The 12,215-nt window shown below is 37.7% G+C and overlaps 2 protein-coding genes across 4 annotated transcripts in view; one reads left to right on the forward strand and one right to left on the reverse strand.

Moving 5' to 3' along the window:
• LOC121889430 (E3 ubiquitin-protein ligase TRIM7) overlaps positions 1-11,558 on the reverse strand; it is a 60,675-nt gene extending 49,117 nt beyond the window's left edge. The window contains exons 1-4 of one of the 2 annotated variants that reach the window (XM_042401384.1): positions 11,473-11,558; positions 10,920-11,111; positions 9,453-9,624; positions 9,161-9,265 (exon numbers count right to left, since the gene is read on the reverse strand). The gene's annotated coding sequence lies outside the window, so the exon portion shown is untranslated. The remainder of the gene's footprint in view (positions 1-9,160; positions 9,266-9,452; positions 9,625-10,919; positions 11,112-11,472) is intronic. The other variant, XM_042401385.1, reaches the window with a different exon arrangement.
• Positions 931-4,171, forward strand: LOC121889437 (ladderlectin-like). 2 transcript variants are annotated; one of them, XM_042401396.1, is made up of 7 exons: positions 931-1,153; positions 1,250-1,340; positions 1,451-1,486; positions 1,752-1,858; positions 3,137-3,271; positions 3,360-3,471; positions 3,627-4,171. In XM_042401396.1, the coding sequence occupies exons 2-7, from the start codon at positions 1,280-1,282 to the stop codon at positions 3,695-3,697; spliced, it is 522 nt and encodes a 173-aa protein (XP_042257330.1). In that variant the 5' UTR covers positions 931-1,153; positions 1,250-1,279; the 3' UTR covers positions 3,698-4,171. The 2 variants fall into 2 exon arrangements, with proteins under 2 accessions (XP_042257330.1, XP_042257329.1); XM_042401395.1 differs by having other exon boundaries at positions 933-1,153; positions 1,749-1,858.
• Positions 11,559-12,215: the final 657 nt, after the last annotated feature.

Below are 12,215 nucleotides of genomic sequence, written 5' to 3' on the forward strand. Positions count from 1 at the left end.
CCGCTGTTTCTATATAGCTACATTTCTGCAACAACTGTGTTGTTTCTACCTTTTTGAAGCTCTACATATCAGCATCTCTACGGTATATGGACTGGTTTTTCTTTTTCTGTGTTTTGTTTTGCAGCTGGTTCAGCCCCATGTCTCTGTTCAGTTAGGAGTGAATCGAAGTGGCCCATGTAGGACACTAAGCAGTGTGTGTTTTTCAGTTTTCTTGTTTGTTTGTTTTTTTTTTTTTTTACTTTATTTGAATTGGAGAACCAGTTCACATGGTCCTATTTATTGTTCAGTTATATAGGGACCCTTTTCAGTTTGTTGGTAGTTAGTTGAAAGTTTATTTACTTTTTGTACATCCTGTGTTTTGTTATTTTGTATAATTAGTATTTAGATTATTATTGTTTTTTCCCTTTATTTTTTTCTTTCTTTGGTTGCTTCTCTTTGGTCAGCTGGATATGTGTGTGTTTGTGTTTATTGGTTTTAATTACAGTTGACCATTGAGGGGACATTTGTAAATAGTTTGGCCTTAACTGGTTGCAGTGCTGTTCTTGTATTTTAAAGTTTGAGCCTGCTTGTCATTTTAAATTTGGTCCCAAAGTGGTTAGACTAAACAGTTTAATGGGTTGAAATTCCCCAAGGTGGCATAGTTGACACTATTTAAAAAAAAAAAAAAGAAAGAAAAACCTCTCCCTGCTGTTTCAATTCAATTCAATTCATTTTATTTATATAGTGCCAAATTACAACAAAAGTCATCTCAGGGCACTTTTCAAATGGAGCAGGTCTAGACCATACTCTTTAATTTACAGAGAGAGAGACCCAACAGGTCCCCCATGAGCAAGCACTTGGCAACAGCGGTAAGGAAAAACTCCTGGCTCTAGGTGAGCGGCCATCTGCTTTGATCAGTTGGGTTGAGAGAGAGAGAAGAGGGTGGGGGGGTGGGGACAGAGACGTTTATGTTGCCACATAAACCTTCAACTTTCTCGGTACACTTTATCTGATAATGATGTCTCAATATCTTTGTTTGTGCTCTCAGTTCTCTTTTTGTGAGCGATGTCAAGATAGTTAACGATATATAAGAGATGGTCTTTGTCTTGTGAAACACCTGCACAAAGGGTAGGCTGAAGCTACAGGCTGAGAAGAGCAGATAATTCGGCACCAGGTGTGATATGAACTCTTATTTTTTGAACTGACAGTCAATACCATCATCTGCTCCATACAGAAGTATTAATAACATGTTTGTTTCTCTTTACTGAAGGCTATTATCATCTTCAACATCATCTTCACCATGAAGATGCTGACTGTGGCTGCACTTATTTGCACCATTATGGCTCTGACTACAGCTGATGGTGGGTGTTCTTTATAGAAAGTGTTACATATAATGAAAGACAGAGAAACTGTGTGTATTGTCTATAAACAGCAACAATCCAGTCAATAACTGTTATGTCAAACTTTCTAGATCCTGCAGAAGCCAAAATCCAGAATGACCAAACAGGTAAGTAGCCTTTACATTTAAAATGTATTGCATTTTGTTCTGATGCTACACCTATTTTCCACCTTTCTTCTTTTCTTAAATGTTGTTTAATTACCAATTTGTCTCTGATAAAGGCCACTATTTCATTTTTGTTGTGTAATGTTATGTTATACTGTGCTGTGTTATTTTATGTTACAGCTGTCTATTATGCCATCAAATGTGATTTTTTTTTTTCACAATATGAAAATTCAACAAATACACACTATTCTCTAATCATCCTCAGCAGAGACAGACCTAGTCAAAAGGATATTTTGGTGTTCCCGTGGCTGGACTAAGATCAATGGCCGCTGTTTCCGCTACGTTTCGGCACTATTGCGTTGGGTTGATGCTGAGGTAATAAGGTTAACTTTGGTTCCATATGCCTACTACTGTACATGATGATTCAAAGATACTACACACTAACCATATTAATCTCAAACAACTTCTTAAATTTTTTTTTAAAAAGTATTCAACACTCTGATAGGACTGGTAGATCGAACCCAAGTGCAGACAGAATACAGGTAGATGCAGAAATAGACAGTCAACTGTCTGTCAAACCTCAGAAAACTGACTGACAAATTGACAGAAACTACACAGCTCACATCTCCACTATCAAACAACACAGACAGGGACCACTGGAAGCACCTACAAAGAGTTTCATCTTTAGTGACAAAATATTTCAGCTCCTTTGTTGTCGTTCCTCTGGCTTACTAATATCACTATTGGCGTTGCCGGGATTTGTACTCTCTCTGGTTCCTCTTGACGCAATTGTTTGATGATGAAACAATGCTTTTTTATCACACTCCTAGCATACCAAACCAAACTGAATAATAGTTTACTCAAGTAAATTACTCAAGTAAGTTTTGCGGGATCATGTTCACCAGGAGATTGATGGAAGGTTGATATCACTTTGGTCTCTATCCATTAGTTGGAGAATGGTCGAGGGTATGCTAACATAGTGCAGGGGGCGGAGATGGGTGGGAGGTTATAAGCTTTGACTGAAAGACGAGCAATGTTGTCTTGCATGTTTTACATGTTGTGTTTCTTTTAGCTGGCTTGCTAACATTAACAAATGGTGAGCCTACATTCAGGAATTACCTGGATTTTGTTCAGAGTCTGAGGGTGTAAGAACCCTCTGAAGTCACTGGGGCCAATGTTACGCCAACTGTTGGTGGTCAGTAAACAGTTCCAAACAGTAGGCAAGCTGCTGTTTAAAACGTAATGTATTATTTTCTGTTTTCACACATGAAATACAACCTATGATAAAAGTGGGTGTGGAGGCTTTGGATTTGTTTAAAGGCACCTTTGGTGGAGATAACGGCTGAGTGACTAAAGTAAAGCAACAAGTAATGTAACAAATTACATTTGCTAATGATAAGTAAAGTAATATTATAACTTTTCCAATTAGTCATATGTAATGAGTAATTAAAGTGAACTTGCCTAGGGGATTCCAGTGCATTGAAGGTTGCAATGACTATGGGGATCAACTGGAAAATGAGACCCACAGCGGCTGAATAAAGGAAATCAGACAGGATTTTCTTTGTCAGACATCTGTCTATGTTGTATTCCTGTATTTGTTTCATAGCAACTCCTGTCTCTCTCTCTCTCTCTTCCTCTTTATCTCCATTGTAGAGACACTGCCAGGCCATGGGTGGAAACCTTGCATCAGTACATAGCTATGGGGAGTACTGTAAGATTCAGAAGCTGATAGTTAGTGCCTGTCACGGGTATAGGCAGGTATGGATCGGAGGCTCTGATGCACAACAGGTATTTTATTCGTCATTGCACAAGGTCCAACAGTTACTTTTTAAACTTATTTTTTTAAATTAATGTAATCTTAAATTCTGTCTTTTAGGAGAAAGTTTGGCTGTGGAGTAATGGTAAGCAATTCAACTATCAGTACTGGTGTCGTGGAGAGCCCAATAACGCCTGGGGCAGGCAGCACTGTCTGCAAATGAATTATTCAGGTAAATGAATACAGTATATGAGTGATGTTAACGATAAGGGTAAACAGTGAAAAATCTCAATTTTGATAAATTGGTATCCAGAGTTTCAGGTTTTGGTTTGTGTAGCATTTACTGACACTTGTGTTTTTTTTATTTCTTTTTTTGGGTACTTACAGCTCGAAGGTGCTGGGATGATGATAAGTGCTACAAAAAAAAGCCATCTGTCTGTGTCAAGAACCTCTGGTGATTCCTGACATACAGGCATGGAGTAGCACAAACACTGCTGGAGGTGTGTTTATGTGCATATTTTCAAAACCATCTGTCTTTGTATTGATCAGTCTAATATGACCTGAAGGCTCTATAACTCATATTGTTTCATATTATTATTTCATTTCTATTGCTGTAACGCTACTTAAGGAATGAAGCGACAAGTTACGTAATCAGAAGCTGGACTGCCTCTCAGCCCTTGCGCCTTTAATAAGAGCAGATTGAATGTGTTTTGAAAGAATGCTTTTAGCACTTCATTCTTTAGAGTGAACAAGAGCTGCAACTAATGATCATTGTCAATTGTTTTCTCGATTAATCAATTAGTCATTTGGTCATCTATTAAACGCCAGAAAATGGTGTAAAATGTTCCCAGCACCCAAGATGCATCCTCAAATATCAGTAAACAACCCAAAGATATTCACTGTTTTTTTACTATCATAGAAGACTTAAAAAAAAAACATTTAAGAATCTGGAACCAGAGAATTTGAGCATTTTTCTTAAAAAAGGACTCAAAACAATTAATTGATCATCAAAATAGTCGGCCATTAACTTTCTGTCAATCGACTAATTGATTAATCGACTTATTGTTGCAGCTCTAGAGTGAACTGGTCTTTCTTGTCTCATGCAAAAATAAAACGCTCAAGCATTGAAACAAGCTGGTCTGTGACATTAATAATACTGAATACACTTATTATTTGGAGTGCCATGTGGAAGTTACAAGTAATGACAGTGATGTTACACACTTTTCAGGTCAAAATGCTTGTCACTATCACAAAACAGACATGCAATTAAAGCAACATAATCCAAACCTTTTGCAGACCTTTGTTTGCAAGAGTTTGAAACTGTAGACAAAATTTCTGCTGTTCAAATGAAAACCAAATCATCTTTAAGAACTTGCAGACATGCAAAAGCAGTGATCTTCCTCTTATGTTTCTGCTGTTCATTCAAAATGATTGAATTTCATTGATCACAAGTATCAATTACATGAAAACAAACTGACATAATGTTGTAGTGAGGAGTGGCATTGTGACAGCCATGATGGAGTGCCCTTGATCAAGTATTACATTTTTTGTACTTTTCCAAGAGATAAGTGGCAAATTTGTTGTTAGCATGCTGATGTTTAGCAGGTGTAATGTTTACCATGTTGTCCCTCTTAGTTTAGTATGTGAGCATGCTCACATTTACTATACTAAGTAGGACTAAACACAAAATACAGCTGAGACTGATGGGAATGTCATTGGTTTGCAAGTATTTGCTCATGATCAACACTAGATGAAAAGTTAAGGGATCACCAAAGTAATTACAATTCATCCTGAGGGGGACATGATTGTGTGCTTCAAATTTTATGGCAATCCATCCAATACTTGCTGAGAAATTTCAGTCAAAGCAAATATGAACGATCAATTCTATTGAAATATTTAATAGTTTAATAGTTTATCTGGAGCTGTCAGCACATCAAGTCCTGATTTTGGGTGAGAACAACATAATTTTTCAATAGGAAGTAAAATATCTATGTATGACAAAATAGGCAATGCAGTGAAATGATATCAGTACACACAAAAAAACAAGAAAATTAAATTGTTATTAGAACTGTATATTAAAGCACATTTTAAAATGTTTTAATATACTAATAGTGATAATTGTGTGGGAAAAAAGTGCCTCATTGTGAGAAAAGTAGATTTTTTTCATTTTTGAGTAAGATGTTCAACATGAGTTGTGTTGACCAGAGCTGCTGGTGAGTTTATTATTCATAGATTTTTTATTATAAAGAGTAATCTTACCATGTGGGCCACAATAGTAAAAGTGATTTGATTCAGTGTTTCATTTATTGAGAATTTATGGTTTTGTCAAACTGTCCAGCTCTTCTAGAAGCAGAATTCAGTACAATTTAAGTCCCCCACTCCACTCAAAAATGTATTTTAAGTATTGTTCCTTCAGTTGGATGTTTGAGATTCACTGTGCAGTTTTCACATTCATCTGCTGAAAGTGGAAAGTTTATCTGTGCTCAGCTTAAATCTCACATGTAGGTACGAGCATGATTTGTGACATCACAACTAGTTTGGAAGCAAATCGTGGTCCAGATGTGGAAACCTAAAACCTCCAGCACACATGAAATGCAAAAATAAATTATAGTTTCTGGATTTTTCAAGGAATGAGGAGATGTAATTTTAAGATTTTTTTAACTAATTAAAACTTTCTTAGTGAGAAAACCCGTATCTGTAATACTAATATTACTATTAGAGTATTTTTATTCATATATAGAACATGGTTGGAGGGGATCTTTATGCAAATAGCACAACATTAAAAACACCTTTGGCTGCTATTTGCATATGTTTCACTCTAAAGTAGCCATAATGTGTGTGTCAATACAGGACTGGACAATTAATCAGCCGTGCAGAATTAGACAATTAAATTTATTGCTGAATCAAACCTGAATTATGACTGATTAGTTGGTTAGTTTGTTTATTGACTATTGACTGTTTATGTCCAAATAAGTGGAAACTACATACAAGTCTATCAACTCAAAATTACTAAACAACATGGTCATATTTTCACATTTTTGGGACTTAACATGACTAAGACTCTCTTGTCAGTGTCTATAAATAGTGAACTAAAATCATGTGTGCTCTAACTTTACTCACATCTTGTGAGTCTGAGGACATAATATATGTCAACCAAACATTAACAAACTGAGCTGTTAAGACATATTATTTTTTTCTCATCAACATCCACCACTTTATTAAAATCCAAAGCTCCTTTTTCCACTGCTTTTTCCCTAAGACTGACATGTTTGGGTTTTTGGTTTTTTTGGCTATGTCGGCTTTTATATGCATTTAACATAAAAATGCTTGTACAGTTTTTCTGTTTTTCTCTAGGAAAGCATCATGTTGTAAAGAGGTAAGCGTGGGTGTACAAAGTGCAGGTTGAGGCTACAAGAGCACTCTGGGTAAGGATGGGAGAAGATCATGGTTTCAGTTAAATGTTAGATATGTTGTCTTGTGTGTCACTGTAGACTTTTTCCTTTATTAAACCAAGACCAGGATCATTCCTTAACTTAAACTTAAAGTTCTGTATGTGCATAAAGTTAACCATACTTTTTTTTTTTTTCTTTTTGCGAAGAGCCAACACATTCTTACGGAGCTCCCCTGTCACAGGAAAAAAAACTTGATGTGTAAATCCATGCGCACAGATGTGTAAACCGTTTCACAATCTGTGTGCACAGTTTTGTAATCTTTGCCCTCAAATTCACAATCCGTGTACACAGATTACATGCCCTCCTCTGATTCAACGGCAGATTTAGCTCCGGGTTTGTATGTTTGTACACATGAAAGCTGTGAAACTCCAAAAACACAAAACTAAATCAATTTAACTGACTAACTCACTATCATTAAATCTGCTGTAAAAATCTAGATAAAAATGAACTTACTGGGTGGATGTGTTCACCGCAGTCCATGCAAGGCAGATCAATTCAGATATAGAAGAGGGCATATAATCCATGCGCATGGATTGCAAATCCAAAGGCACAGTTTAGATATCCATGCGCACAATTTACAAATCAGTTTGGTTTTTTTACCATATGACCCCAGGGGGGCTCTGTACGTTCTCATTCTCAACTCGTCAAATACTGCAGCTTGGTCAGTGGCCCCACGCTTCAAACTATGACGCTCTAAGTGCCACTTTACCATCAGTTATGCACGTGCAGGGCTGTTCAAGAGACATTAATGGTGTGGTGTAGTGTTCCAGTTGAAAATATGCCATTTAGCAGAGTTTGTTGCCACTCTCGACTGGTGCTAAATTACTGTCACAGCCTACTCTCCATGCTCATCCTTATCACTCGTTTCTCTCCCCTTGTTGTGTGTTACCATTTCTGCACTGTTTACTAAATTATATAATTCAAAAATAGGGTTTGTCTTAAGTCTAGGCTACAGTGAGGCAAAATTACAGGAGATAACAGGCTTATAGGCTATTATTTGTCTGTCTCTAATCATGGTGATGGAAGAGGCCACTTTTGGAGGCTCAATGACATTGATAAATATATAAAATGTGCTACGGTTGAGTTCGGCTAATCAACCAACCAATTTTAACATTGTATAACTTAATTCATCTCCGGTGTCAGTGGTCTCATATTAAAGAAACATATTTTTGGCCCATCTTTTTGGAGATATGCAGTCACAACAGTCACAACTTTCTTTTTTCAAATAACACAAACAAACCAGCCGAATGATCATCTATGCCTACATGCAGACAATTTTTATTTCATCGAAAAAACTGTTAACACTGTGTTTTTTGTAAATAAAATGTTTTTGTTCAGTACCTTGCCCACATGTTGCAATGCCCAGATATCATTGTGCACAACAACAAATGCCGCGGCTGTTGTTGGCCTAATCTCCAAACAATACTCTGGCTTTGCTTATTGTACAAAAGCTTAAGTACTGTGCAAACAATAATAATTTAGGTGGGTTTCAGATATGACACCACATATTTAAGTTCTTGCATGCAGCGAGGATCATTACATGCTCTAAATTAACTAGCCATACAACACCTCTGCTTAACCAGCTTCACTGACTTCCTGTCACCTACCGAGATGAATTTAAAATTCTGTTCCTTACGTTTAAGGCCCTACATAAACATGCTCCCCCTTACCTCACTGATCTCCTGAACCTCTACATCCCATACCCGCTCACTGCATCGTCTGGCGCTGTAAATCCATTGGTAAATATAGAAGTGCTCTGCTCTCTTTAGGCTGCCATATTCATTGTGACACTGACGCCTGGGACACACTGGATGCGTGAACCTCCGCAGTGCGTGTGCGTCACTGAACTGTTGCGTCTCTCACGCTTGTAGCGTCCACACTGGAAGCGTGTCTGCTGCGGCGCTTCTACCACTGGCAGCCCTATCTTTCTCGTGTTCCCTGTCTATTTCTGCTGAGAATCACGCGCATCACACAGAGAAAATAGGCGAGACCTTGAATCTCTGGTTGAAGCGACGCAGCAGCCTCACGCAGGCAGTGTGGCCGCTCTAACTTGTTAACATGGGCACCAAAATAAAAAGCAAGAGATTCCGCAACGCACATGTGCTGCTCACACATCCAGTGTGTCCCAGGGATGATACTTGTTACATCATTTAACTGATAATTTGATCTTATTGTGATCTAGTGTTTTTTGCTGTTATTTGTGAATTGTATTGTATTTGTATTTTTGTTGTATATGTGAAGTGACCGTGGGTGTCTTGAAAGGCACATTTAAATAAAATGTATTGTAGTAGTAGTAGTATCATTATTATTATTATTATTATAATAACCAGGATCCCAACGGGCAAAAAACCCTCCACAGTCAATATTTAAAATGTAATTTACTACACAAACAAAACACAACTGTACAGAGTTGGATGACTTTAGACACATTAGTTAAAATGGGGAAAAATTATTAATACTTATACTTACTTTTGTTCATGTTTTGTTGAGCAGGAGATGGTGAGATGGGTTGATGGGTGCTTGGAGATGAGGGAACAGGAATGAGGGTAAGGGCATAGGTCTCCTCCTCAGAGTCTATTGAAGGATGAGAAGAAGATAGGTAGAGAAAGGTGGAAGGGTGTGGAGGATGAGGTGGAGAGAGAGGGGTGGGAGCTTCTGCCAACTGTGTGCTTGGAGGATCTGAAGTAATACATGTCAGCATATCACTCATGATGACAGCATACTCAAAAGTATAAATCCATAAAAACAGACATTGCCTTACTTTTAACAATGTACTTGTAAAGCCTGCTCATTTTTTCTAAATAGGTTTTCATGGGCCCTTCCCCTCCAGGGCACATGTAGGTGATCGTCTCAGTGGTCATTGTATTCACCCTCTTCTTCTTCTTTCCAATGAACAAAATCGGGTTATAGCCCAAGGCAGTAAGCTTGCTCACCTGAAATAAACACAATACATTACACAAAATGTTAACATGCCTACTGCAACACATTGACATGTTACATTTTCAAAATTGTATTGGACTGTTACGTGTGCACCAGTGTCTGCTAACAAGGGTGCAATGGATCACAAAAGTCACAGTTCGGATTGTATCAAGGATTTGAGTCATGGATCGGATCATTGTTCGGATCAGCAAAAAAAAGAAAAGGGGGAAGACAAATATAACTTTGCTTTTCATAAATTCCACTTACAGCAAGGAACTTTTGCCCCTGGTCTTAAATGAAAACAGCATTCAAGATGTCTAATGCTTAAATAAAATCTTAAAATATATAAAAATATTCAATGCTCAATTAAATTGTAATATGAGGCATGATATCCTCCTCCTTTAAACATGGTAGTGAATGAAACAATAGCCTGTGTCCCCATCATCAAAACTTGATGATAACTTACAAACATGAACATACGTCTTGTCCTGCAGCTTAGCTTGTTTAACGAGCCACAAAACAAATATTCACCAGGGAAAAGTGCACGGCTAACATCAGTTAGCAGCTAGATAGCTAATTATCTGCTCAGCTGCAGCACATTAAACATCATGTAAACATACCTGCAGATGTCACTTCGGACCCGTTGGATGCTGGTTTGGTCGTTGTTCTTCAGTTCTGTTAGCGACACGCTGTCTGGGCATGACTTGTAGCAACAGCAGTTTGTTTACTTTGTCTTAAACGAGACATTAAATTTTGCAGTTAATCCGTGGTTCACGTGTGTGCCGAACCGTGGGGGGCAATCCGTACGGATCGCGAATCGACTGCGTTCCGTTACACCTCTACTGCTAACACATCTGTAATAATTTCCACAATGTAATTCAGTGAACATATTTTGAGCACATTTTTCAAAGGTTTCTTAAAGAACTGTCTAATGAACTTGAACATCACTAATCAGGCTACTCACAAAACTCAAGATATGCAATTTTCTGCAGTAACTTATTTTGGAGATAAAAATGAAACAATTTCATATTAAGCAAAGGGGGGGGGGGGGGGGGGGGGGGGGGGGGATAAATAAATGGCTAAATTCAAGGTTGGAGGTGGCTCACATGAAGTGGCAGCACTATATTAAAACGACCTTTCACCATGATCAAGAACTGCACCTGCACTATTTAACAACTTCACATCAGAACTAAGTTAATAATATAGAAAAATATTCATGAATATACACTTTTCCTGACCACCTATACCCACTAAAAATCAAATAAACATCATGAATGAATTTTAAAAAAATAATTTATTAACTCCTTACCGCCATATGGGCTGAGCCCAAAACTCCGGCACCGTTTCTTCTGACCCCAGTTGCTTGTCCTCACTGCCTTCTCATTTTCTTTAAAATTCTTTTTTTTCAGGAGGCAAACATAATAGCTCACACATGTTTTCCGACTGGCACTGTTGCTTGCTCCATAATCATGGCAGCTTCTTATCTTGGGCTTTGTCATGGCTTAGAGAGCAAAATGGATGAAAAAGCAAATAAGAGTGTGACACATAAAAAGGCACAATGATGTTAAGATAAGTTACATTTCGGGCAACAGACTGTCTCAATTCAGCTAGCAAGCTAGTTAGCATGTACCAATCACCCATTAACTTAAATAACACCAGATTTAGCATGCTTTAGCTAGCCAACAGTAATGTTACATTTTAGCTAACGTTATATCTGTAATATGTTATACATTTATGTACAACAAAATTAGCACTACTGCATCTCTAAACGTAACAAAAGCTTGTTTTCCTGAGTTTCTCGTTTTGTAGTTTACATTTTATTTCGAGTACAAGCTTAAAATCTGTACAATTTCCTTTTTTACCTCCTTCAAGTATAAAGTGGCTCGTGCACCAACGCTATATTTTTCCCCATGGTATTTTGCGAAGACCCGCCTCTACTCTGCCTGTGATTGGCTCGGACCTCTCCCATACTCCCTCCTCATGCTCAAACCTAACTAGCCAATCAGAGGCAGAGTAGGGCGGGTGTTCACCGAATGTGGGCGGAAAAAAAAAAGGCCTACACCAGAGATTGTGGTCCAAATAGGCCTAAAACGTTACCGTAGCATACCTTTTATCAGAAGAAGAGTTGAGATCTTGTCTTCGTACTGGTCATGAGGGCCTTAATATTCTGACACAAAGCCTGTGGCAGGCCTTGATGGACAGTTTCTCCTAACAAAGAGTGATTAACACAGTGTAAATTTTGTAAAAAAAAAAAAAAAAAAAAAAAAGACAAGACAAAAATGGTTCTTCATGTCAGATAATGTTTATCGTTTTCTTACCATCTGTCCATTCTTTCACTTCTTGCATAAATTCTTTCATGGTGTTCTCTTCCAGTTGAAGTCAGGTTTTCAGAGTTGCCAGGTCCCCCAACTGGATTTTTAGAGCTTTAGAAGTCTAAAATGACAAGCAAAATCATTACAATAACCATACAAGCCATTAGAATGCATACATTGTACAGTAAAACAGCAACTCAAGTCATGCAAATGTTGATAAGGCTATAAGCAAGTGCAGAAAGCTGTATGTGCATTTCATTTACCTACACCAGGCCATAGCAGCAAAATAATAG

This window comes from Thunnus maccoyii, chromosome 22 (genome assembly GCF_910596095.1).
Source record: "Thunnus maccoyii chromosome 22, fThuMac1.1, whole genome shotgun sequence".
In the NCBI taxonomy this organism is placed as follows: Eukaryota; Metazoa; Chordata; class Actinopteri; order Scombriformes; family Scombridae; genus Thunnus; species Thunnus maccoyii.

Bases quoted from the DNA above. Each gene is read 5' to 3' on its own strand.
- LOC121889437 (XM_042401395.1), top strand. From the start codon at position 1,280: ATGAAGATGCTGACTGTGGCTGCACTTATTTGCACCATTATGGCTCTG. The intron at 1,341-1,450 runs GTGGGTGTTCTT...CAAACTTTCTAG, and splicing joins GGCTCTGACTACAGCTGATG to ATCCTGCAGAAGCCAAAATC. The intron at 3,272-3,359 runs GTATTTTATTCG...TCTGTCTTTTAG, and splicing joins GAGGCTCTGATGCACAACAG to GAGAAAGTTTGGCTGTGGAG.